Source organism: Toxorhynchites rutilus, chromosome 2 (assembly GCF_029784135.1).
Source record: "Toxorhynchites rutilus septentrionalis strain SRP chromosome 2, ASM2978413v1, whole genome shotgun sequence".
NCBI classification, from domain to species: Eukaryota; Metazoa; Arthropoda; class Insecta; order Diptera; family Culicidae; genus Toxorhynchites; species Toxorhynchites rutilus.
This window is the reverse complement of record NC_073745.1, coordinates 80,354,177-80,380,495: the sequence shown is the minus strand read 5'-3', so window position 1 is coordinate 80,380,495 and position 26,319 is coordinate 80,354,177. Positions and strand designations below refer to the sequence as shown.

General features: G+C 39.0%; 4 protein-coding genes across 9 annotated transcripts; 1 reads left to right on the top strand and 3 right to left on the bottom strand.

Annotated features, from left to right (window-relative positions):
* Window positions 1-489: 489 nt before the first annotated feature.
* On the bottom strand, window positions 490-2,958 carry LOC129767681 (probable tyrosyl-DNA phosphodiesterase). Of its 2 annotated transcripts, none has more exons than XM_055768810.1 (5): window positions 2,763-2,958; window positions 2,594-2,674; window positions 1,372-2,533; window positions 724-1,309; window positions 490-659 (listed from the first exon to the last, which is right to left on the bottom strand). In XM_055768810.1, exons 1-5 carry the CDS (start codon window positions 2,791-2,793, stop codon window positions 531-533), a joined length of 1,989 nt encoding a protein of 662 aa, XP_055624785.1. In that variant the 5' UTR covers window positions 2,794-2,958; the 3' UTR covers window positions 490-530. The 2 variants fall into 2 exon arrangements, with proteins under 2 accessions (XP_055624785.1, XP_055624786.1); XM_055768811.1 differs by having other exon boundaries at window positions 1,372-2,530; window positions 2,763-2,955.
* Window positions 2,959-6,168: 3,210 nt separating this feature from the next.
* Window positions 6,169-7,853, bottom strand: LOC129768166 (inactive peptidyl-prolyl cis-trans isomerase shutdown). The gene is made up of 2 exons (XM_055769624.1): window positions 7,683-7,853; window positions 6,169-7,616 (listed from the first exon to the last, which is right to left on the bottom strand). Exons 1-2 carry the CDS (start codon window positions 7,718-7,720, stop codon window positions 6,338-6,340), a joined length of 1,317 nt encoding a protein of 438 aa, XP_055625599.1. The 5' UTR covers window positions 7,721-7,853; the 3' UTR covers window positions 6,169-6,337.
* An 8,368-nt stretch (window positions 7,854-16,221) lies between these two features.
* LOC129764845 (uncharacterized) lies at window positions 16,222-26,108 on the top strand. 4 transcript variants are annotated; one of them, XR_008741260.1, is made up of 4 exons: window positions 16,222-16,499; window positions 16,560-23,322; window positions 23,388-23,471; window positions 23,557-26,108. XR_008741260.1 is itself a non-coding variant. In XM_055764372.1 (2 exons), exons 1-2 carry the CDS (start codon window positions 16,474-16,476, stop codon window positions 18,652-18,654), a joined length of 2,121 nt encoding a protein of 706 aa, XP_055620347.1. In that variant the 5' UTR covers window positions 16,222-16,473; the 3' UTR covers window positions 18,655-26,108. The 4 variants fall into 4 exon arrangements, 1 of the variants encoding a protein (XP_055620347.1); XR_008741259.1 differs by having other exon boundaries at window positions 23,388-26,108; XR_008741261.1 differs by having other exon boundaries at window positions 16,560-23,765; window positions 23,839-26,108.
* On the bottom strand, window positions 18,613-25,834 carry LOC129764848 (UPF0598 protein CG30010). Of its 2 annotated transcripts, XM_055764374.1 has the most exons (4): window positions 25,461-25,592; window positions 25,213-25,379; window positions 19,054-19,261; window positions 18,613-18,992 (listed from the first exon to the last, which is right to left on the bottom strand). In XM_055764374.1, exons 2-4 carry the CDS (start codon window positions 25,372-25,374, stop codon window positions 18,694-18,696), a joined length of 669 nt encoding a protein of 222 aa, XP_055620349.1. In that variant the 5' UTR covers window positions 25,375-25,379; window positions 25,461-25,592; the 3' UTR covers window positions 18,613-18,693. The 2 variants fall into 2 exon arrangements, with proteins under 2 accessions (XP_055620349.1, XP_055620351.1); XM_055764376.1 differs by lacking the exon at window positions 25,213-25,379 and having other exon boundaries at window positions 25,461-25,834.
* Window positions 26,109-26,319: the final 211 nt, after the last annotated feature.

Below are 26,319 nucleotides of genomic sequence, written 5' to 3'. Positions count from 1 at the left end.
CTTTTGAGCCGTCCGAGTGTCTGATCTCGTGGAGACGGTATTCTTCTGCTATGATGGATCGAAAGTGGATCGAAAGTTGTTCCTAATAGCGTTCTCGACGAGAACAGTTGGGAACCTCCAGTCGCTCGCGCCAAACCAGAATTGTTTTGCCACCGGTGGGAGGTTGGAATGCGCCTTATACCACTCATAAACACGTGTTTTCGACATATCACAATCACCAAATGTATTCTGCACCATTTTCAACGTTTCGGTACAAGAAACTTCGTTTACAAAGTCTCGGTATTTATTTGACAGAATGTAAAACTCAGACGGAAATTCATTATTTACTTTTTCCAAATTTGTTTATTTTTACAGGTTTGAAGAGTCCATTACTGTCCTATAACAAACCCCGAAAAACTCTTGGATGATTGAACTTTATCCGAATGAATTATGATTGAAAACAAAAAACAATACGATTTAACTTTTCGATTTTTTATTGATCAAAGCACAATATTCAGTTATAAAAACAGCGGATCACAAAAGTTACAAAATTATCCTCTGAGATAATCCATGAAGAATGGGGTATCTTCGGGAGCATAAGGAATGATTAGTTCGTCATAGGGCATTGGGAACTGGGGATGTTGTTGTCCGATTGTCATCGGGAAAAGCTTATCGCCAATCTGAAGCAAACGAATTGTAAATTTCACTTCAAACAATTATTGTGTTGAATAACAAGAATCTTACCACAAATTTGGGCAAAAATAGCACACCCGCCTCGTAGCTATTGATCCTCAAGGGAGCTTCGAATTTCGCCGATTTATTGTAAACACCCCATGCAGCCTTGGATAGATTCGCGGAGGTTAGCAAAAACCAGTACAACCCTCGATGAGACCACCGACAGTACGTCTTGATGTGTGGCACAGCTTTCGTTCTGTTGCGCGCTTCACTTCTCCACTGGTGCAGATAAGATCTGAGCCATAGTTGCTTATCGTGAGTCGCCTTCATGTATGGCAGACAACCCCCTCCTAGCAGGTGGTCGTGACTGTTGCGGACATTAGAAAAACTTGGAAATATCATTTTGAATCCTGGCACTTTCCGTAACCCGATCGGAGCGGAGTCCTTCCTGAAACTGGCCATTAGTTCAGAAAGGATCCAAGAGCTGGGAGTTGGACCTAGACTTCCTATACTGGAACTTTGTGCAACAAGGGGGCAGCCATCGTCTATTGGGGCAGAATGTTTCCCCAACAAGTAACCAAGACGAGGATGTCCCCAAAGTGGACCCTTAGGTGTATTCAAATGGCCTCCAGGAACTGATGCTACCAGGAAGACACTTCAAAAACATTATAACTAATTTGAGCGTGAACTTAATTCAGAACATGATATGATACTCACTTGACTGCTTTGAAATCCGTACTTCTTATCCTTGTCACCCAGGGAAGCAACTGAGACAATTTGTAGGCGTTTAGATAAGTTATGAGACTTTCCCGAAAGCCGGTTCCACTCTCACCAAACCCTGTATCGGCATCCTCAGGAACAGGTGGTAATTTCGGACTAACCCACAGTCCCTGCGTACGATTGTGCCAATCGTCTTCGTACAAGTTAGCAGTAGAAATAACCACTCGCATCGATCCGTCCGTATAGCCATACAGTCCCATCTTGGTGTGATGTACACCAAAGGGTGTCGCGATATGAACCTTCACAGCCGTCACGTTCGGTTTCTTAGAGGACACCATTTTCAGCTCAGGTGTCTCATCACCATACAGTATCAGCAAGGGACGATCTTCATACCCCGCGAAATAATAGTGTCCGAGAAGCCATCCAATATCGACCATGAAATTCATTTGGACGGAACACTCCAATTCACCGAGACTGGCATCAAGTAGTTCCTGGAAAGTGATGGATAGCGGTTCCCGATGAGTCACTTTCGCATCGGTAATGGTAGTCAGAAAGTAATTGTAAGGCGCAGCTGCCTCTAGCTTTTTTGCCATTTGACCTTTTGGCGCCACGACGGGATAGTAATCATGAATATTCCGTGGGATAACTTTCTTGAGCGAAATCCCCGTCGGATTAGGGGGCACCTTCGGCTCATGTTTGGACTGTAAACTAGTTGACTGTTGCGGTTCGTTCTTTTTCTGTTCTTCTCGTTGTTTAGCGATTCTCGCTCTACGTTCCGCAAATAGATCAGCGACAGCATTCCCTTTACTGCTCGATGATTGACTACCTGTTGCGGCGTTCGAATTATCATTCGTGCTGATACTTGGTTTTGGTGATGCTTTCACTGCTGCATCATTGGATGATGACGAACTGAAATTATCTCTTGACGAACTGGGTTTCAATGTTCCCATACTCGGCATGCTCTCGTTAGAAGTCGACTGCCGGCCCTGCGCTGCATTATTCTTAGCTATTTTTGCCGGAGTAGAATTATTGTTCAAAAGCTCGGGATAGATTTGTGACAGGATTTTCAGTTGCTCTACAACTACCTCTCGACTCATGTGCAACTCATCTGGGATGCGATATTTGTCTTTGACTTCGGCTTCCGCCAGTATTGATTCTACTGCAAGAAACGAAATTATTGAGAAAGTAAAACAGTTGAAATGTAACAAACAAGCCGTACAGTGCGGATGAGAGAACTCCTTAAAATGAACCGGATTTTTGCGATAGCAGTTTGATCCGTATTGGCATACTTTATCTGGAACTGTGCATGTGAAAGAGAATAAAGTATCAGTAACAACCACTGTGACCTTGGAAAACGCATTGAGCACCATCATTAACACTTCCGTTACCTTTATCCATTGTCTTCCTTTTAGAGTCCATAACAAGTCGCAGGTCTTCTCGATGGAAACATAAACGCTAATTGGTCATAAATAGTAGCGTAAAAGAAAGCTCGATCCCGGTTCGATTCCGTTGAAAACATCACCTGCTACAAATCAAAACAAAAACAGTAGATGCCCACTAATGCGATTTGTTTGCGTCTTTCTCCATCGCAGTGCTGTTCAAAAGAATTTGTCAAAATAATTGTTATGCACGAACAGCATTTGCGTTTGTCAATTCTGGGTCTTGTTGCATAATCAGTTTAATATTGGTTAAAAGTTATAAGCCACAAGTCTAGAAACTGCAAGTGATATTTTGCGTTGCATAATAGGGCCCTATTCTAGAAGACGAAACGAGAAGACGAGTGCTCGACTCATTTGTTTTCATATTCCAGAAGCCGAGCTCGACTTGAAACAGACGAGTAGCTCGTCTAATTCGACCGTTCGGCGCGGGCGCTGATGAATCAGTCGAGTCGTCGTCTAATTTGTTTAGGGTGGGTCATTTCCATTTTAGGTTGTTCGAAAAATTTCTCCACTTTTTCCCAAAAATCCCTTTTTTCAAAAATTTTTAATTTTCAAACCATTGAATCGATTTAGACATATTAAATTGAAGCCAATGAACTAGTCTTTTATTAATATTGAACTCACAAAAAAATTGATTTTATTTTTGTAATTATTGATTGTAGTCGTTTTTTTTATTGTTTTCGTGGCTTTGGACTAGAGGGTGCTATATATTTTTTATATTTTTTCTTGAAAGCTGAGGATTTCTTAACATATCTCAATATCAGAGAGGCTTATTTCGTTTTTGGGATGTAATTTTTTAAAGTTAACCGATGGCTCGAAAAAATGAATTTCCCCATTTTTTCCATTACTTTTTTTATAACTTTTGAACTACTGAACCGATTCAGATGACTTTTGTTGGATTGGATTTTCGTTTTTGTAATTATTGATTGGGTAAGTTTTTCATAGTTTTCACGGTTAAAGATAGAGAGCGCTTTTTTATATTTTTTTGGAAAGCTGAGGTTACATAATATTAGGCTGTCAAAAAAGTCCTGCGGTATTTTTTTTTTGAATTTTCATTTGTTCATACAATTAGTTACAATCATCTGTTTTAAGTCAAATATGCGCTGTTTTGTTCGATGACTTGTTCCCAACGAGATGCCAACTTCATAATACCCCTGTTATAGAAACTCGCTTCCTTATTGACAAAAAACTCGGATAGCCAATTTTCACAGGCCTCTCGTGTGACTAACTTATGACTACCTAGCTCGTTCGCCATGGTCAGGTGGTAGTCACTTGATGCAAGGTCCGGACTATACGGCGGATGCAAAAGAACCTCCCATCCGAGCTCCCGGAGCTTCTGGCGCGTCACCAAAGAAGTGTGTGGCCTGGCGTTGTCCTGATGGAAGACAATGCGGCCTCTGTTTATCAAAGATGGCCTCTTCTTCATGAGTGCTACCTTCAAGCGGTCCAGTTGTTTGCAGTACAGGTCCGAATTGAGCGTTTGGCCATAGGGAAGCAGCTCATAATAGATTATTCCTTGACAATCCCACCAAACACACAGCAGAACCTTCCTGGCCGTTAATGAGGGCTTGGCCACCGTCTGAGCCGCTTCAGCGGGCTTCGACCACGACCGTTTGCGCTTCACGTTGTCGTAAGTGACCCACTTTTCATCGCCAGTCACCATCCGCTTCAGAAACGGGTCGATTTTGTTGCGATTCAGCAGCGATTCACATGCGTCGATACAGTCAAAGATGTTTTTTTGCGTCAACGTGTGTGGCACCCATACATCGAGCTTCTTTGTGAATCCAAGCTTTTTCAAATGGTTAATAACGGTTTGATGACTTATCCCCAGCTCTTGGCCGATGCTACGGCTGCTACTATGCCAGTCTTTCTCGGCTAATTCAGCGATTTTGTCGCAATTTTCGACGACAGGCCTTCCGGAGCGTGGCGCATCTTCGACGACCTCTACACCAGAACGAAAACGTTGAAACCATCGTTGTGCGGTAGAAATGGAAACTGTATCGGGTCCATAAACTGCACAAATTTTATTGGCAGCTTGAGATGCATTTTTGCCTTTGTCATAGTAGTACTGTAAAATATGTCGGATTTTCGCTTAATTTTGCTCCATATTTGCGACACTATAACTCACGAACGACTTAACCAAACAAAACACTGTCAAGGACTATATTATAGCGCAAAAATACCTTTCCAACAAGCTATAGTATGACTCGATACAATGAATACAACTAGAACTACGCGCTTACAACGACACCTCGACGAAATACCGCAGGACTTTTTTGACAGCCTAATATATCCGAAAATCAAAGAGATATTAGTTTTCGTTTTTGAGTTATTATTTTGCAAAGTTAACAGGTTTTATGTCTTCGTTCAATATTCCTATGTGACTAGACGAGACCTATGCAACTAGAATCCATTATCTTACGGTGGGTGATATTTTTTTAAATAAGGTTAACTTATTAGCTTCAATTTAATATGTCGATCACCTAAATCGGCTCAGAAGTTCAAATATTATGATTTTTTGCAAAAAGTCATTTTTGGAGAAAGGGAAAAAATGGTTTTTCGGACCACCGGTAAACTTTGAAAGGGCATATCCCAATAACGAAAAGAAAGCCTGTATGATATGGAGATATGTGTGCGTGGGTGCCAGCCCACGAGTTTAGATCAGTTTCCGATTAAATATTCCAGGAGTTTGTGTCTTCAATAGATTCCACAAGAAGACGGATGATCGGTGGGCGTAAAAGTTTTCTAGAGGACACCCATTAGGTTCTATTGCCGATGACTCACGTGATCAAAGCGGCTCAGTACATAAATGTATCTTACACAGCAATTTAGTGCGACACGTAGCAGGTCTGAACTAAATATTTTAACAAAATGTTTTATCATTTTAACAAAATATACTGGGTTTCATCTGCAATCTCAAAGTCGATATCAGCAGACGATGGACGCCGATATCAGGACCAAGGCGCCTAGAAGTATATCCTAAGGTGGATCAACTTGCTAAAAACATTTTTTAGCCATCTTGGTCTACTGTGTTTTGTTTGTAAAAAAAACACAATACGCTAGTGCCGAAGCTCGCTCCCGATCAGTCTGTCTCTTCCACGCTTCAAGCAAATAATTCCCCTTCTACTTTCTTCCGTACTGTTTTCATATACCGCTCCCCTAACCAACTTAGTGACGAAACGGCCTCACCTTAGGATATACTTCTAGGCGCCTTGATCAGGACTAGACTTCTATGAAGACAATTCACTCGGTGAAGCATGTATGGAGCCGTAGGAGGTATGTAACCGTCAATGGTTCTCAAGTGACTGTCTTGGTGAATGATAAAAGATAAAAAAAGGTCAAATTATTAGGAATATATTTCAAAATCATCTGAGGTGAAAGTTCATCTTTCCATAAAAAAAATTACATGGTCGATCTATTAGTTAAATAATGTTACTGTTTAATGTGTTCACATTGATTACACAGGCGGACACTGGAATATATCTCCTGTACGCTCACGTCGCACATAGTATTCCCCTCGCACACTATTCTACTGTCGGTTTCTTTTCCAACCTGTAGAAGCCTTTGTTGTTGTCCTTGTAAAGGCTCAGCTTCAAATTAAACTCATCTGTCAGTTGTTGTACGGATATAATCTCTTTGCTGGTCAATCCTTCCGGAAGCGTTAATTGCTTACTCTTATCATCCTCCATGAAAGCCTGCAATGTGGTCCGCATAGTATCGGTGAATCTTATCTGTTCATCCGTGCGTTGTTCATCCTTCCGTTCTTTCAACCCGAATGCCCGAGCACAAATGGATTTCTCTTCCTGGCGATGCTTCTCCCAGCGTTCATTGAGTATTTTCATTTCTTTAATGATGTCTTTGTTGGTCGGTTCCAGCTGCTGTGCCTTCAAGAGACTACTTCTAGCCCTTCCATAATCCCCAAGACTCATCAGAGCACGCCCTTCATGGAATAGTGCTCGGGACATTTTGTCTATATTCCCAAGACGACGAATCTCGTTTATCATCGAGCAGGCACGGCGAGGATTGTCTTTTTTATTGTAGCATACTGCAAGGCTAGTATACAGTTGAATCAGGGTCTCGGTCTGCTCGTCTTCTTCCTCTTTGTTCTTAATATTACATCGCTCCAGGGAAGATACAGCTTTGTGGTAATCTCCTATGGCATTTGTAATCATATTCCTTTTGAAAAAATCCTTGGCGTGGTTCCTGATATCAGTAACTTTCTGCTTGACAAACGCGTAAGACATTTGCTCTTCCTGTGAGAGATTATCCAACGCCTCTGCATCGCCAGGATCCGTGTACCCAACCAATCTTATAATAAACAATGCATCTGCTTTCGGTTTAATACGGGGCTTACATCCCAGCTCTCCGAACAGCACCTGATATCCAATCACAAATTGTGCCTCTTCGCTGGGTTTCATAGATTTTACCGCTTCCTCTAAACCGACCAAAACTTCTGCTTTTCCAATGGTGAATATCTTTACTTCTCCACGCATGGAAGTTGAATCGAATGCGTAGGCTTCCCCCTCAAAATATGCATTGTAATCAACTGTTACCCGAGCACGATCTGGGACCGTATCGCTACCCACGCCCTCCTTTGTTATTTTCTTGTAAACATCGTCCGAAACTAAAAACATTTGTGCCCGTAACTCATCGAAACTTTTATCCCATGGATTCATAATCTTCCGATGAGCATCCTCGTCCTCATCTGCGCTTCCATAGTCATCTTCCATGAAAAATTCCTCACCATGGTCGTTGTATTTGGTGCTCATCTGGAAGTGAGCTCCTTCTTCGCTGAGCAGATCGCTGGAAGTAAATACCATGCAATGAATGCGCGCTGCAATGCAGGTGATGGATTAAAATCGCACGTACCTTATTTTTAGCGCTTCCTTCAGTACCATTCCATCCATTTTATAACAAATAAGGAAGTAAAACCAATCCAAGCTAAATGTATCCAAATATCGTTAAATCAATGAACTGTATTGTTTAGCGTGTGTTTCCGAGAAATGTATATTCTGATGAACAATCTTTTTCCGCGGCTTATACACGGTGAAAGCAAGATATTAAGTATTAGGCAAATTATACCCAAAACCGAGATGCAGAGCTATTCCTACACTGAGGAATTATTTTTATAGTTTCGACCCTGAAATGCTCAGTAGCTGAGACTTCATTTGAACGGTTTGAACCAGAGTTCTGGCAACCCTATACCAACCAACACAAACTGAGCATAGGCAGCATAAAGCAGGGCTCGCTCTCAGGCCACATACATGTTTAACGTTTGATCTCGATTTACTTTGGCAAACGATGTTTGGATACCCATCCGGAAGCTTTATTTGGCGATTTGCAATTAAATTTTTTGCTGCATAATCACACGGAGCACTTCATTTTTAATTTTAGGTTATGATTTCTATGCTGGTCACAAAACTCTGTCCGAAGGTCAAATATTTGAAACTTTTTGACAGATAATGATTGGTTTGATATTTGTACAAATACTACCTTGTTTGCCACTCTTCAATTTTCAACAGTGACAAATATTGTCAAATCGAACATGAAAAAAAAATCGACTGAAATATTTAAGGTAACCTAACCACGTACCGACAGTTTCAAAGAACAGGCCGAAAAAATATTTTAGGAATCCAATATTTGAATATTTGCTTATAGTTTTGTGGATCGAATATATTCAATCAGTACACGCCCAGCAAACATTAAATCGTATAATTTTGCACATGATAAGTCACATATAATTTCGTATCAAATCACAATCGCATAAAATATCAATCAAAATATCGATCATATATATCTAAAATCGCATAAAATGCAAAAACACGATTTTCCATGTCATCGATGGATTGAGTGGTAACGTTGTCGTATCAAATCGCATATCAGTCCAAAAAGCATCGCATATCGTTATATACGGCTTTATATGCGTACAAAATATGGCATATACGTATATCGCCTCCACTTTTGTGTGTATATGCTAGTTATCTGCATCATATATCATACAAATGTGTCTTGGTTGTATGTATATCGCCTCCAATTATAGCTATTCATACGACTTAATGTTTGCTGGGCGTTGATCAAGTTTTATCTGCCAAAAAGAGTCAAATTTTTGGCTTCGGTTCAACAGTGTAAAAACACCCTAAAATTTTTTACAAAATTTTACAATACATGATATTAATGGGATACCCAATTTGCATTATGAAATCCAATAGAGTCAAATCAAATCGGGTAGTGCGAATGTAGGAATCCTGTCACGCAATTGGACATTGACGATATTGAGATTCGTATACATTTCTTCGAAAATTATGATTATGGTTGTGGATGGAAAGAACACGCTTTTGAAGTTAAAAATTATCAATGAAAAAACAAGTTTATCACAAGTTTTGAGCGTTAATCACTATTATTCTTGTTAACTTTCGTTCGAATGGCTTGATTCGAACAAAACCGAAAAATATTTTCCTGTTTTCGTACGAATCCATCCGAACGTGACCTTTTTCGAACGTAAAAATGTCGAAGTAATTAGATCCAAGATTTCTCGAATCACTCAAATTTCATGCTATTAAATAATTATTCCCTTCATTAGTAATTTCGAAGAACTAAAAAATTAAACTTACGGTATCTTACTGCCATGTGAAAATCCGCTATAAGATTTTATCGACATCTACAACCAGTGTGGATTCGGATAAATCTTTTGCAAGTTCGTTTTGACGTAGGACTATGTCTTTCAATTCTATACCGGTAAAATCAAAGTTTCGAAAACGAAAGCGTTACGCCGGAGGCCGAGATTTGAGCGTTAATAGCTCCTAAACAACTGGACGAAATGATATGATTAACACTTCATTCGAAAGATAAAATATCTACGCGTTATATACTTGTTACTTTTTCATCCAAAAACTTGTTTCAATAGCCTTAAAATTGCTTTCAAAACAGACTATTCATATCACCAGTCGGTATAGAAGCGAGCGCCGCTCGGAAACCCACTCAGTTATAATTGAACAGCGATTGGAGCATGTTGTCGCTGTTGTGGTGAAGCTAACTTCGTTTATCATTAAAGCGCTGATGAACGATGTCACCAAGAGCCTGTTTGTGCACCTTAGGCCAGAAGGGAATCCATCAGGAGGAGAGTGATGCCACGGTTCCGCTTAAAACATCGGAACAGCCGCCACACACACATACACGCGCGGAACTCTCGTTGCTATCATCGTTGCTGAAAAATAATCTGCCAGTTCCTCTGGGAATTGAAAAATGCATTCATGCGAAAGAGTTTATTTTAATGTTTTCTATCCATGAAACACTGCAACCAAATACATTTGGTTTTGTGATTTTTCAATCAATCGCAATTAACAGGAAAGCTTCTGAATATTATTCTTCCCCATCAGTAGAAAATTTTCGTATCCAATATTGGATGCATAACACGAAAAACGGAAAATGTTTCACATCGCGAAAATCATGTAATTTTCGAGCGATTATTTGCTTCCTACTCATATGATGCTGCGACCAAATACATTTCGTTTTGGATTTTTCAATCAAGTGCGATCAACGTAAGACCACGTCTTGCGGCAATTTATTAGAGGTGCAATGAATCTTAAGGAATTCCCGCTCTACGCGCACTGGCAAACGATGTTTACTCAAAAATTTCTCAAACGAGAAATGGGTGTTGTGAGAAAGGATTAGCGAACGCTGAAACGACAAACAGGAGAAAAGGATGTTTGAAGGTTGAAGTAAATTGGCAGAAAACATCTTCATTTTATCTTTCGATGTGACGCGTTTTGTGTGGCTTAGCACACAAATTGGTATCTTCGAACAGGCCGACTAAATTAGTAACTATGCGATTAATGCGATTGATTAGTAACTATCAATCGTATTTATTCAACATGCACAAAATGTTATGGCTGCGGTATGATATTGAATGTAATGCAAAGTGTCTGGATCAAAAAGCGTTCGGATTCAAATACATTACTGTATACTTACTTCGATGTTATTCTTTTCTCTCTCAGGCTAAGCTACGAACATAATAAAAGGGGTGGGATTTACATTTCATACTGTTATGGTTTATAGTATGAAGCTTCCTTTGCTTTCGTTCATTTCTTACTCTACTCTCGCACCGTGAAGACTCGTTTCATCGGGACCAAGAAGCCACATCGATACCATCTCTTTGCTCAGAAGTCGACCGAAATGCTGATCCGCAAGCTACCTTTGCAGCGTTGGTTCGTGGAATTACCCAGGACTTTAAACCGACTGGCGCTTCCAAAGTTCCGCGGTTATGGCACTGCAGGAGGCCTATTCGAAGATACCAATTTGTGCTGTCTACGCAAAACGCGTCACATCCAGCTAGCCCATCGTATCCGAGGAGAGCGTGCTATTACCTTATATAACCCATTAGAGTTTAGGAAAGTTTTTGCAGGCCGAACTGAGAAAATGGTGGTGGTGTCGATGATAATTCGATACGGATGGGTGCCATTGACTATGGATTTGATAATGAAAAATGCGAAATTTGTGATAGTTTGTGATATAAAATTATTTGTGTACGAATGCCGCAATCGATAGTCGATTCTAATTTGCGGTGGATATTTTCTCGGAGGACTCGATTCCTCATTTGAGCATTAATAACCTCTTTCTGGCAAAACGAAGTTGTATGATAATCACATTATTCGAATGATAAAATTCTGAAGTTTTCTGTCAATATCCTTTCAACTTCCAACATCTCTTTCTCCCGTTTGTCGCTTTTCAATTCCATTTCTCTTCTGCAGTCGGACCTAACGGAGCATATAGAGAAAGCCGAGGTATCGATGGGTTCCATTGACTATGGATTTTATAGTGAAGAACACGATATGATATGGTGTAGTGGATACTATATTACATATCAATATTTGTTTACGAATGCTGCAATCGATCGTCGTTATTGGGAAGTTGGAGATGTTGGGAAGGAGGCCTTATTTTTACTGTGTAATTTCTAGGAGGAATCCATTCCTTCTCAAGTGTTAATAATCCTGCTCCGGATCAATGATTATTCCAGTCGTCGGGGCTTGGGGAGTGGGTACTATTTGCGCTGCGCATTTCCGAGGAGGAATCGACGCCCCCTTTGAGCGTTAATAATTCTTTTCCGGCTAAACGAAGTGGTATGTCTAAGAGATAAAATGTCTGAGATTCATATGCTTGTTACTTATTTTTTCCTAAGTCAACGTTAGTCGTACATCCACTTTGCGGTTATATCAAAGATATAACCCATAACTTTGATATAACCGTATATATAGTTTTTTGTTATGGTCCCGAGTGGATGCACTGTGGCACTCGTAATAGAAAACTAGAAAATAGCTTGATTTTTTATTAGTGTCTAACGATAGTGGATCAGAAAGGAAATAAATAAAAATCTCATCATTTTATTAGTATGAATAGAAACCTATTTTTACTTTTTCAAACCACCTACATAGCATGCCGTTTCAATGAATTTTATCCACTTTTATCACACACTTCACACTAAACGGAATGCTCGAAAGAAATCATGTGAACAAAAACAAAGAAAATTAATTGACAGATACTTGAATGAACACCGAGTCGGTAGTAATTCATCCTTTCGCTCAACTATAAATGAACCTCTCACCCGCCTTCAAGAATAGAGTAGGTGACTACGACCTGACTATGAACATCCCAGCCGTATGGCACCCGCCATGTTTTTGGTGCCAACATCTTACACGTCAGAAGTATTTGTTTTCTTCAAAACAGCGATCCGCATTGACGGCAGTGAGCTTCGTTTACTAGTTTAGGGGAGCGTCAAAGAACAGCTGATTTTCAGTCGGAGTGAACGTTTTCAAAATTAAAATTATGAATGAAAATTAGCTGTTCCATATCAAATTAGTATTCTGTTTAATTAACCCTCCTGTACTCGCGTGCAAAATCATAACACGTATACTCGCGCACGGTGTCACAGACCGAAAATTGAACTTCTCTGTAATGTTGCCATTGTGTATTTTTCAGGTTTTATTGGCATTTATTTGAAGAAGAGGGTATGATTAAATGAAAAAACTTCAAAAAATATGTTTTCATCGTCTTTATTATGTTTTAATAGTCATATAATTCAGCCTCCTCAAAATAGAGTAATTTTTGATACTCCAACACAAATAACGAATTTCGAATTTTTCACTGTTATTAATTAAAAGTAAGCAACTGAATATAATTCATGGAATTATAAAGAGCTATAAAATAACATAAAAACGTATCAATCGATTGTGGTTTCATTGGAGTAAGAATAAGAACATAGCATAACTGAATGCTCGAAACAAACATATTTTTTCACACTTTATGCAGTTGTTGTGTGTTTTTCGGGTCTTTTATCGAAGAGAAGAATGTATGACAACCTTCTAGATAATTACTAGATGATAAAGGTTCTAGAATATAAAGTTTTCATATTTCTAATATTCTTTGTCTTTGTTTACTCGGTAAACTAAGAATTAATGCCTTTTTATAGATAGGGCATAAAAAGATGATATAAAAGGATTTCTAGGAACTTCCTTTTCTTTCTCTTGTTTTTTTGTTGATATTTTTCACTATAAAAAAAAATCCCCGAACCTGTAACTGTTAAAAATTACCATAAACTACCGATCTGTTTATAGTTTACTGTTTACAATTCTTCCACAAGTGAAATTCTATCACAAGTGTGTATATGTATGACCATTATATTTAGCGAATAACTATACGAAAGTCAAACATATATTTTGCACTTGAACGTATGAATCTAACGACGAATATATCGACGAATAGTTAATATATGGACCCGTTCAATCCAGTTACAAAAGGGACCGAATTAAATAAGAATAGTCCTGTAATGATATTATGCATTATATTCAATAAATATTCCACGCTACTAACATTATTTTATTCATTTCTTTCAACAATATTCTAGAATATGAAAAAAGGCACTTGTCCAGAAAAGTTACTCCTATACTCGCGTCGGTGTGTCAGACCGAAAGTGTTAAAGAAGTGGCACACGTCCCCTTTGTACCAACACATGCGATACGCTAAACGATGACGAATAACGAAGCTAGAGAGAATCGCAAAGTCGTAGTGTTGATATTTTCTGAGAAATGAACGAATTATTGATTTCTCGGTCTGACAGACCAATGCGCGAGTATAGGAGTAACTTTTCTGGACAAGTGCCTTTTTTCATATTCTAGAATATTGTTGAAAGAAATGAATAAAATAATGTTAGTAGCGTGGAATATTTATTGAATATAATGCATAATATCATTACAGGACTATTCTTATTTGATTTCAGTCCCTTTTGTAACTGGATTGAACGGGTCCATATATTAACTATTCGTCGTTAGATTCATACGTTCAAGTGCAAAATATATGTTTGACTTTCGTATAGTTATTCGCTAATTATAATGGTCATACATATACACACTTGTGATAGAATTTCACTTGTGGAAGAATTGTAAACAGTAAACTATAAACAGATCGGTAGTTTATGGTAATTTTTAACAGTTACAGGTTCGGGGATTTTTTTTATAGTGAAAAATATCAACAAAAAAACAAGAGAAAGAAAAGGAAGTTCCTAGAAATCCTTTTATATCATCTTTTTATGCTCTATCTATAAAAAGGCATTAATTCTTAGTTTACCGAGTAAACAAAGACAAAAAATATTAGAAATATGAAAACTTTATATTCTAGAACCTTTATCATCTAGTAATTATCTAGAAGGTTGTCATACATTCTTCTCTTCGATAAAAGACCCGAAAAACACACAACAACTGCATAAAGTGTGAAAAAATATGTTTGTTTCGAGCATAGGAGTGTTAAAAACATTTTTGTTTGCAGGTGGGGAAAAAGTCTCATACGAAAATTGTTTATGAAGACAACTTTATATTATAGAGAAAAAAATCAACACCAATGTTGGAATTGTATGACCATATGGATGAATGAAAGTCAGAAATACGTGTTTCTAATAATTAAATAACATAATGTGAAAACTTTCATTCAAATTTTAAAATTTGAAAACCGGCTCCGTGTCTTCTAATATGGTAGAGATTACACTAACGATTTTGGGACCCAAATTATGGCTCTAATTTGAAGTCGCCACCAGACGTCGACGTCATCGCGAATTACCAATTTACCACCATCTGACATATCGTGATGTCGATGATGAACTTTTACAGCAGAGGGATAGTGAGATAGGCGGTGACGGTAGGTAGAGTTAGATACCGATAATCGTGTTATACACCTAGAACATCCCACGTCATTCACGGTGTAGAATAAAGGGGACTGTAACCACCAACTTATGAAAATTTATGATTTAATATAACTAAAATAAAGAGCTTGGAATGAATATACCTTCGAAAAACTGCAGCAGCTCTGCTGGAAGCTTGAGAATTTCGAGAGTAAAGGCTGATTTAGACAATGCCAGTCAGCGCTCTAGTTGAAGTTTCCAGTGAATAGAGAACAGACACTCTGTTCAAGTTAGAGGCCAATTACTTGTTCGATACTGGCACAAGTAACTTGGACAGAGTGTCTGTTCTCTGTTCACTGAATACCTCAACGAGAGCGCTGACTGGCATCGTCTAAATCAGCCTTAAGTTCAGAGAGTGATATTGTTTCCGTTTGTTGTTCTGCCATCTTTAATCACGAATTGTTGTCAACACGGACAAACACACTGAGAGTCTATTTTAAGCAAAAATTAGTTGTATATAGAAACCATTTATATTCCATAACATCGCATATAAAAATAATTTACATTGTCATTGAATTTAGTGGATATCAATTAGCATCATTCGGGTATAATTATGTGCTGCACATAAATTGAGTCAAAATACTGGAGAATCGCCTTTATCTGGTTACCGCACATTAAATCTATATGAAAATTAATTTCAGTGTACGATTTGAGGATTCTGCCATTCTCTCGACTCAGGCACACATTTATTGATGTTGAAAATTGTTGACATTATTGGCAACACTGATATTTTCACAGTTTTTGCAGTTCCTTTTTGTGTCAACAAATCAACAGCTGATGTGACTTGATAAAAGTTGGTCTGGAATTAGTGATCCCCGATTTTTGAAATTAATCGTTCATCCACTAATCGAATACTTTTAAGCAGTTTCTTATTCGATACGATTAATCGATCCAAATAATCGATTAATCGATTAATCGTCACACTGAGAGAAATAATTAGTTAGACTAATATTTCTCATTTGTTAGAAAGCCATCTGGAATCAAAAAAGTGTTCATTACGTCTGAAAATCAATTATTACCTTTTACGCTCCCCTAAACTCGTAAACGAAGCTCATCTCGCATCGACGGCATTGAGCTTCTTTTAGGAGTTTAGGAGAGCGTCAAAGATAATTATTGATTTTCAGGATAAAACTGCAGCGGCTGTACGGTTTTTTTTGCTCTGGGTTTGAATCGATTAATCGATGTAAATTATTCGTTCGCTTCGATTATTGGTTGTGCAGTATTCGTTCGATTAATAATCGATTTCTGTAGGAAGTATTCGATTAATCGATTAATCGAACGATTATCGGGGATCACTATCTGGAATCAACCCATGATTCTGCCGTTTATTCAAAGGCAGGTATAATATGGTCGGAATCATTTGGCTTTCATAGCATAATCCTTTCAGTAAACAGTGGAACTCTCAGAATAGGGAAAGATCAAAATTCAGATTCCACGATGGACGCCTACATGCGTCTGAACTGGTAAGATGCACAAAATAGCAACCCGAAAGGAGTATCCCAACCGTCAAATCTTCCCTCTAGGTCCAAACAAAATCGCCGTAGCGAGCAGCGCTTACTCGAACAATTTGCAATTGACTTCTCTCGCTATGAGGAGGACATATTCAATCTGCACATAAACGAAATAGATCCCATTCATCAACTGGGCGATGTATATGACGATGACCAGACTCCACTGCAGTACCCAATTGATCCCCGTACAGGCCTCGAAATGCGTCGCTTAGTGATCGATACCACTAAGCCGTTCCGGATGTTCGAACAGTTTCCCACCGGTTCGAAGTTGGGTCGTGCCGAACATCAGCATTGTCTAACTGTGCTGAATAGGCTAAACTTGCGGTTGGGATTTGATTCGCCAGAAGAGAAAGAAGCCCTTGGAAAGTATAAGACCCTGATGAAGAAATTAGGAAAGGAACAGTGTTTATTCGATAGTTTCGTGAAAAAATATTTTAATACTCACCTAGTCGGTAGAAAGAAGATCATCGATCACGAACTGAACCAGCTAGTCATCGCTATTTGGAAAAGCAAAGTACAGAGAATGCTGCAAGGGATTTCGGATAGCAAGTTCTACCTGTCCACTGCCGTGATGTGGATGAAGTATGGAGTAAATGAACAAAATGTTACATTTGAACTCGCCTCGGAAAATGTGTTGGAATTGGGAGTGGTTAAAAATATTTTCACCGAAAATTTACTCCACTGTAACACTTTGAAGCGCAACAAACGGATACTGGATCAATTTTGCAGTGATGAGGCTCACTTTGTAAGCGTAGATGATGCCCTCCAAATAGAGACGATTTTGAGACAGGATGAAAGTATAAGATTTGTAATAAGTTCGGGAGCACTTAACTATTTGTTGAACAGTGCCACTAATCTGCAACAGCGTTGGATGATACCAATCCAAATCAGAACCATTGGAGATCGAAATGTTATAATATTTGGGAAGAAATTGCAACCAACAAAAATGTTGTCCCACGATAGAAATATTAAAGCTCATAAATATCTGGTAAGGAGTTTCATGACGATAACTAAGAAGGTACGGGAAAACAACGCAAAGGAATCGAAGCCGGTGACCACACCGGAATACATTCCGGTTCATTTCGATGAGTATTTGCACTCATTGCAAAAAAGAAGACAGTCTATGCCCCAATCTGAACAGAATGTGCGCCTTGGGCTGTGGAAACTTTCTGATGGGGACAATCAGTGTAAATTCCTCGTGAGATCTCGAATGGACTGTTATGAATCTCTACGCAAAATGAAATTCTACATAAATATATCCATCAAGTTGGAATACCAAGCGGAATTTGGTGCCGAACAGATGACTAGCAGTGAATTGTTGCGAGAATGGATACGTCAATTTTTGAGGCCCAATTCGAAAACTCTTCGACTTCGCATCGATGCCCTTACCCATGCTATACTTTCTCACCACTATCTGGAACTGAAGGATATTGAAGAAGAACTTAAACGGAAGTACAACATCGAGCCCATGAATCTGTTCACTAATCTGTGGCAAACACTCAAACTGCTGCTGAACTTTCCACCCGGTGAGCATCTTATGCAACATGACATCAAAAACCCCGAAACCGTGATGATTCTTACGCGTGACCCCAAGGCGCTCAATGCTAGTTCCAGCATAGATCTAAATGATATCTACAACAATGTAGAATATGAACAGTGCGCCCTGGAAGAGTATGAATGGGTACCCATCGACAGAACTGTAATAACGAAAATGCACAGAGAGCACACTCTGCTTCCGTGTACTTTCCCACATTGGCACAACGTTCAGCGCATTGTACGCAGAGAAAAAATTGAACCCAAACGACCACCACCACCGCCAAAGGTGGAAGGAAAACCCAAAAAGAAGAAATCAAAAGGTAATCGGGTCCGACGCAAACAGAAACTACGCGAGAAAAAGATCCAACAACAAAAGCAACAGGCAATCGTATCACAATTGCAGCAATCTCTGGATCAGTTTGCACCATACGAAGGCCCAGTAAGGACTAGCAAAACTAATGTGGTCCCATCTCCAATGAGTGCGACGAAACCAGCATCCCCTTCAACGAATTTGACGAAAAAAGAAACGTTTGATTATCAATCATATGTTAACCAGGCGAACATAAACTAGGAACTGTGATTTAAAAATGTAAATACAACAACGTGAATATCACTCCAAGCTATCCCGTCTCGTACTTATGTAAGTACTTTTCCACCAGCCTTTATCCAGCTCATTTTCGATGGAGTTCCAGGTAAAATGGGTTGGGGGCCGTTCCTCGCCGTTGAGAAATGTGAAGTTTTTACTCAACTCGATAGCCAGTCTGGATCTAATAAGCCCAATTGAACCGTATTGCTCGGGGGCTGGGTGGTAGACACGTCCACTCGTGGGAAACATACAGATCCGATTGGGTTCCCAGGGCACGCTCAAAAGGTCTCCAGCGTGTGCGTACGCGAGTCGTTCGATACCCTCTGTCAAGATAAAACATTGAAAATACTGATGTTTATTGAAAAGTGATTGGATTAAGCTTACCGGAGTCTTTATAAATATCCGTGAAAACTATTGGAACGTCGTCGCAGCGAATGTAGTTTCGTTCACGTCCACATAACGAAACAAAAGGGAAGTCCTCGCGGTACCGATCGCCGTTGTTCAGTCGGATGCGTTTGAAAAAGAACTCTAGAAATTTTTTCTCCTTGAAGCACGAGGTGAAGTTCTTTATCCGAGCGTCGTCCAGGAATAGCTGAAAAGTAAACAAATCTGTATGAAAATTTAATGGATATTTATGGTATATAATATGTACTTTGTTATTCTAGAATTCAGAATAATCTTCTATACAGGCAAATTTTTTTATGTGCGAGCAAAACTTCAGCAGTAGCTTTTTTTGAAAATGAATTAGAAATTCGCGATACTTTTTGAACAGATCTGGTACAGCCGTTCCATGCAAACCGTTATGGTGGTTCTCCGATTTTCATCAAAATTGGTAATTTTGTTCCTTATCGCAAAATATTAGATCCGTATTTTTTATTTTTTCATTTGGGTGACCATTTCAATATTAGTGTCATCCGAAAAATCTTTTTTTTTCCACTTTTTCAAAAAATCATAACTTTTGAACTACTGGACCGATTCAGATGATCGAAATATCAAATCAAGCCAGTTATATAATCTTTTATGTAAAAATATTATACTTGCGCAAAAGACAAAAAATAATTTTAAAAATCATAATTCAAAAACGAAAAAAACATATCTGATTTTTGAACATGTTATGTGAAAAATTCTCAGCTTTCAAGGAAAAAAAAAAAAAAAAATAGCGCCCTTGGTCCCGAGACCATGAAAACTATAAAAAATAAATATAATCAATAACCACGAAAACAAAATTAAAATTTTTTTTATTTTTATTTTTATTTTTTTACAAGTACAGTATTTTTTTTTCAAAAAAGGCCATCTGGCTTCAATTTGACATGTCGATCATCCAGTAGTTCAAAAGTTATAAATTTTTGAAAAAAGTCATTTTTGGAAAAAAGAGGATAAATTACATTTTTCGAACCACCCTGAAGTAGAAGTGGGCACCCTAATGAAAAAATACGGGTTTAATATGGGTCTAAGGAACAAAACTACCACTTTCCATTAAAATTGGAAAACCACTATCGGTTCGGTATGGAATAACTGTGTAGCAAAACCTGTCTTTGTGCGAGTTTTGTTATGTGATCGCACAAAAAAATGCATCAAAATTTTTTTTTGCGTGGTATTTGAAAACAATGGAGTCATCGATCATTTATTTTGTTTTTTCTATCTTTGAAATGTATTTCATCGCTCTACATAGGGACTGTGTCAGCAAATTTTCATTCTCATGTTGTTTTGTTTGTTTTATGGTGTCAGTAGGAGCTTATTGAAAGGAGCAAAGAGTTGATTTTATGATCTGCGCAAGTGAGTAGGCCGCTTATCAAAGCGGAAAAAGGAAATCGAATGATGATCATGAATGGAATCATTAGGATTTGGGTTATTTTCTTAAGGAAACCTTGAGGTCCCCGTCCACCGTATAAAAAATGTTCTCAAATTGTGTAGCGAACACTATTTTTTAAAGCTACTGGTGAAGTTTAGTACGATTTTTTATGCGATTTTTTTTGTGCGGATCCTATTACCCGCACCAAAACAGGTTTGCCTGTGTATATAAATGGAGTTCTGTCTGTCCGTCTTTCTGTCTGTCTGATTCATATGAACTTGGAAATTACTGAACTGATCGGTGTAAAAATTTTTTTGTAGGGGTTTTTGGGGCCGGGGAAGGTTCTTATGATGGTTCGAGACTTCTCCCCCCTCTCTTTTTGCATAACTCGAGAACTAATCAAGCAAATGAAACCAAATTTGGCATGTAAAGGTTTCAGGGGGTAAGAAAATTGGAAAAGGTCAATACGGTGAACGATATAATGAGATGTTATAGACAATAGATTTTGGAGTTTGGGTCCCAAACTCGATGTTTACAAAAATGCCCAATAAGAGGTGAAAATGTTCAATTATTCGTGTCGCATTGCAGGTCTGTCCAATTAGCCAGATGTTGAATTAGATGTAACTTACTGTACTACTGATAAAAATTACGCAAGTAATACTACGTTGAGAAGGAAAAAGTTTCACAGGACCGTTAGTGCCACCCAAGGAGAAGATAGTGGGCCTGATCACGATCGTCACTTCACGGTGAAAACGAAGTGAATTATATACAACGTTATTACGGCTGCCACCGTCTGTGATGAACTCGGTGTGATTATGAATATCACGATACTGTCACGTCACGGGGAAAAACAAGTATATTTGTCACTTGTGTTCTAGATGGTGAAAACTAGTCACGAGGAATGGAGTAAATTAATTTTGGTTTTATTTAGCTTTTTTGCTAACATTTTGAATCGTGTCTTGCTTTTTAAGAAAGAAAAGATAAACAAACAGCAATTTGCCCGCTTGGTGGCATTTTTAGAACGAAATCCTGACGTATCCAGAGGACATAAATTTGTTTATTTGGATTCGATAAATGCACTATGGGATGTGATTGAGGACTAAAAATGTAGCTCCCGTAGACCAATTGACACATGGCGAAAGGTCTAATTTCGATTGTCCAAAATGAATAGAAATTTTTTGCTTCTATTTGAAGTATTAGACTAACAGAGAGTTGCAACCCCATAAAATGGCAATGAGATGGATAAATTCGGGTTTATTCTGAGATATAGAAGATATTATTATTCATCAAAATTGTAGAAACGGTTCTTAAAAAATGATTTCAACGTTGACATATACTAAGTACTTCTCACTATTCAAACGAATAAGACAGAGCTGAGTACAAGAGTATGCGAGATATCGATTATTAAACTCATGATAGTCATGCTTTATCTCTAGAGTAATTTATAGAAAGAGGAAATAAAATTACATTCCCATATGTTCAACAACTACATCATTCAAGAGCAACCAAGTATTCCTCATCATTTTTGAACCAGCGTTCGATTCAGTAAACTAACGCACCAAGCAAATGATTCATGGAATGAGTCCGAATAGTTGGCATTGAAATTCCGAATCATCGAGGTATAATCGCAAACTTGTTATTCTAAAACATACGTTCAATTAATTGCAATATTATCTTATTAATTTTACCTATGTGGTGCCCGACTACCGATCATAGAAAAACTATTAGTACAAAGAGCACAAGCATAGGACAACACACATCATGTAAACTATGGTAGGACAGAAATGATAAAAAGCCATTCAATAAATACACGAATAACCGACAGTACATAAGTGATTATTATTCCCGACCACCGAAACAGTGGACTTCCCTGGGGTTCCACAACCTACATAACGTTCAAACGTCCGAAATTATGCAACCGACATAACGTTCAAACGCCCGAAATTATGCAACTGACATGTCTTTTATAAACGGGAATGAACTCTTTCACTTCACGGAGTTTATTTTTACACGCAACTGTCCGTGACAATGATGATAGACACAAAAAAAATTAAGTGAAGTGCAAGTGACGTGGAAGCGTTTGTGACAGTGATGTTCGTGATCAGCCCCAGTATATAAATAAATTGGAAGAAAATCTTTTTTCAAAGATCGAGTCGGTAAACATCGATACTTCGGTACCGATTTAATCAGTGAATCGATCCCTATGCCTTTTAGAAAATCGAATATTCGTGATCGATCTTTTTATTCAGATCGCTCGATCCTAGTGTATATACTGGACACAGAACAACTATCGGAGAAGTTGTAGCACGGTACTGAGATTCGGATCCAACACAATCTCATCTGTGTGGATCTGGGATTCTCTCTTCTTTCCATGTATTGGATGTTTGGCAACGCGAGTGCCGCTCCCGATTTTAGATCTGAGCAACTAGCCATAATGGGTGCTGGGTGTGACTGGGCGGCTGTTTTAGCCAAGACACCCACATACCAACACTCCGAAAGACTAATGCTTCCCTTTTTTTTGCTATTTTTTCATTTGGATATTTCCCCCAAATAGCAGAGTCTTTCGGCGGGGTTGTCTTGTTCTTCAAATTACAAAACCCGGCGAGCGCTTCGACTTGAACTCTGATCGGGAGGTTAAAGGGTATCGTCCGCGAATGCTTGAATGAGCGACCAATGAAAGCGCAGGATAATTTCGGTGTGAATACGGAATAGTAAACATCGTTAACTATTACGTAATTCCCGTTCCAGTGGATGTCTCGCTGATCTGAGAATCTTGAGATATGCTTGCCCATTCTGACTTCGACAGTGAAAAAAGCAGGAGCGGATAAGTTTGTTCTTCATCGCGAGTGGACGGTAAGAAGGTACCGTAGGTGAAAGGCTACACGTGCTAGTCAGTGTACTAAAGTTTTTTTTGTTTTATGTTTAGTTTAAAATTAAAGTAGTCATAGTTTCTCCAAGAAATCGGGTTAAACTAATTTCCCGCTTGTGTCTCTCTTAATCGAAATCAAAGGTAAGCTTCGATATTCAAGGCATGTGGCAGATAATAAATTAATTGTGGCATATGTGTGGTGTTTTCTATTCTTTGTTGTGTGTAGAAAGGAGCCGTTTTCTGACCCCACGATAGAGGCTTGGAGTGGACCATGATACTTTTGTAGATCCACGTGGCCGCGCGGAACGCAAACTATCACGTCAGGGGAAGGCGCAGCACGGCACAGCTATCCGTCGTGCGCGCACTCAACGTCAACGTCGCATCGCCCACACCTACGGACTCATTAATCATCACTTACCGTGGGACTGTGATAAGGTAGATCCACGTTAAACCTAGGTAGTGTGAGTACGGAACCTATTTTTAACCTTAAGTTAACATGCGCATGTAGGGTTCAATAAGCAAAGCTAAAAACCCACACAAATTAACAACGCCACATAACAATGCCACACAATAACGAAGCGTAGAGAATGAGCGACAGCGCGCACATGCTGATCGGTTGTAGGAGAGGTACACTCAAGATGGAGATCTCTGGACTTGAATTCATGGGTCCGATGTTCAAACCCCACAATTATTTTTCGTTAAATGTAGACTTGTTTTAAGTGATGTTGAGATGGAGAATATAAATTTGTAAGAAGAGTGCTCAGTAAAATAATATTTATGTTCATCAATTGAATAAATGTTGCATTATTAGTGTAATTTGAAGTAGAAAAACCGTGCATTTACTGGCTAGCGGTACAGCCTAAACACCCGAAACAATTTTTCAGATAGGTAACGAGCGCCTCTGTTGCTTGAATTGTGGAACGCGGACAAACGGTGTCGCGGGTCCTTCTTAGCGCAGGTGCAAGTCGCGGAACAAACCGTGGTTTGGAAACAAAGGACAAACCCGCCCGGTGTTGGGTGTCTCATTGCCGGGCAAAGCAAGAACACGGCGGTTGGTCTCCCTCGCGGGAGTGGCACTTAAGCCAACCGCTTACCTGCGGAAAACCATCCGGTCGCGACAAACTCGCGCGCTTTTCCGGCGTTGCGGGTTACAAAGTGGAAAATGGGGTGATCTGCCCCATCTATAAAAAAAGTGACAAGCTGAATGATGCTGAATAAAATCATGTCTCAGATATTTTTTCGCCGTCTATCGTAAAATACTAAGCAGATTTGTGGGGAATTATCAGACCGTATTCATGCCCGGTTGCTCGACGACGGACCAGATTTTTACACAGCGGCAGATCACGATTTTACTTCGAAAGCTGACATGATTGATTCAGGCAACGATGAATGGTTTGCCGTGCAGTGTGCGGTCTTTCGGAATTATTTGAGATCTACATGTGTCTACGACAAGGCGATGGACTCTGCTGTCAGCTCTCCAGCGTGACGCTGGAAAGTGATATGGGGAGAACTGGTTTCAACATACAGGGCAAAATTTTCAACAAGTCTCGTCAGTTTATCTGCTTCGTCGGTAATGTAGACATAACCGGAAGGACACATGCGGCGGTAGCGGACTTGAGTACTCGACTGAAACACGAAACATAGCTGATTGGGCTTGAAATCAATGCATCTATAACTAAATACGTGCTAGCAGAAGGGGCTGGTCGTAACACAATTCTTCTTTGTAGAGATCGATGGCTCGAGGCGGTCGAGCAATTCGTATACCATGACTCGTTTATAACAACCGACACAGCCGTGAATTTAGAAGATGCATGGTCAACTGAACTCGTGCCTACTATAGACCCCACAAATCTGTAAGGTCCAACAAGTTTCGACTCCGTACAAAGTGTATCAAATATCTTATATGACCGGTAGTCTTCCAACGGCACGAAGCACAGAGTACTCGCATGCACTTGTTGTTTTCGAACGCCAAGTTCTGGAACAATATACGGCGATGTACGAACAATGTATTGTGGTGTAGAATGTATTTTCTGCATGTGCACATCAGATCTGGAAAACGGTTCAATGTCTTTATTTTATCCCAAAACTGGATTATCTCACCCGCCTCATTACTAAACACTATCAGCTCACCATTCCTTCGTGATCGATGTAATAGAAATACTCCCGAAGTTTTGGCGCCGGCGATTGACCCTGCACGTACTGAACTGTCGAAGGAAAGCCTTTCCGTGCCGACAGAAAGAGCAATCGCTTGAAAATCATTGTCTTTTCTTAGAAAACGCAACTGATATCTCAGAATCTCTGCTCAATAATATTACGCGACACTTTACATATAAACAGAAAACAGGTGATTCTGTACGGCTAATCGCGTTGACGGCATTGAGCTTCGTGTTCCGATGTGTGAAGCGCAAATGATAATGCATTTCTTGGTAGAGAAAACATACTTTTAGAATAAAAACTATGAATGAGAGTTAACTTTTTCGTATCAAATATCTATTTTGTGTAACTAATTTATTCACAATAGGTGAAAAAACAAAAGCAAAAAATGTTTCTGATAGTGATTCTATATTATATTAATGAGCTTTTGGTGGAAATATCAGAAAAATTTCTAAAAAAATGTTAAATAAGGCCCAGAACTACGTATCTAAAGTAGTCAAATAATGTCACGTAAAAAGTTTCATTCAAATTTTATCAATTCAAAACATCATTTGAGCATGCTTATCTGATAGAAAATAATCTGTCTCACAAACAAAAATGTTGCCACCAGATGTCGACTATGTATATTCGGGTGACCGGAATAAATCGCCACAGTAAACAACTGCAACAGAAACAACCGCTTAGAAAAAGTGTAGTAGGCTAGAAATATTTGGCGCGGGAAAAACATCATGTGCCTCACATTTCTATTATAAATTTATTCTCTTGTTCTCGTTTTTCGAAATTTATTCTGAGGACAATGTAATGGGGACGAAGTCCCCATTTGGCGAGGATAAGG

Coding starts and splice junctions, on each gene's coding strand:
- LOC129768166 (XM_055769624.1), bottom strand. CDS start 7,720: ATGGATGGAATGGTACTGAAGGAAGCGCTAAAAATAAG. Junction 7,617..7,682: donor AAGGAAGCGCTAAAAATAAG/GTACGTGCGATT, acceptor ATTTACTTCCAG/CGATCTGCTCAGCGAAGAAG.
- LOC129764848 (XM_055764374.1), bottom strand. CDS start 25,374: ATGTGCACATGCAGAAAATACATTCTACACCACAATACATTGTTCGTA. Junction 19,262..25,212: donor TAAGATATTTGATACACTTT/GTACGGAGTCGA, acceptor TTTACTTTTCAG/CTATTCCTGGACGACGCTCG. Junction 18,993..19,053: donor GGATATTTATAAAGACTCCG/GTAAGCTTAATC, acceptor TTATCTTGACAG/AGGGTATCGAACGACTCGCG.
- LOC129767681 (XM_055768810.1), bottom strand. CDS start 2,793: ATGGACTCTAAAAGGAAGACAATGGATAAAG. Junction 2,675..2,762: donor AAGGAAGACAATGGATAAAG/GTAACGGAAGTG, acceptor TCACATGCACAG/TTCCAGATAAAGTATGCCAA. Junction 660..723: donor TATTTTTGCCCAAATTTGTG/GTAAGATTCTTG, acceptor CGTTTGCTTCAG/ATTGGCGATAAGCTTTTCCC.
- LOC129764845 (XM_055764372.1), top strand. CDS start 16,474: ATGGACGCCTACATGCGTCTGAACTG. Junction 16,500..16,559: donor GCCTACATGCGTCTGAACTG/GTAAGATGCACA, acceptor TCTTCCCTCTAG/GTCCAAACAAAATCGCCGTA.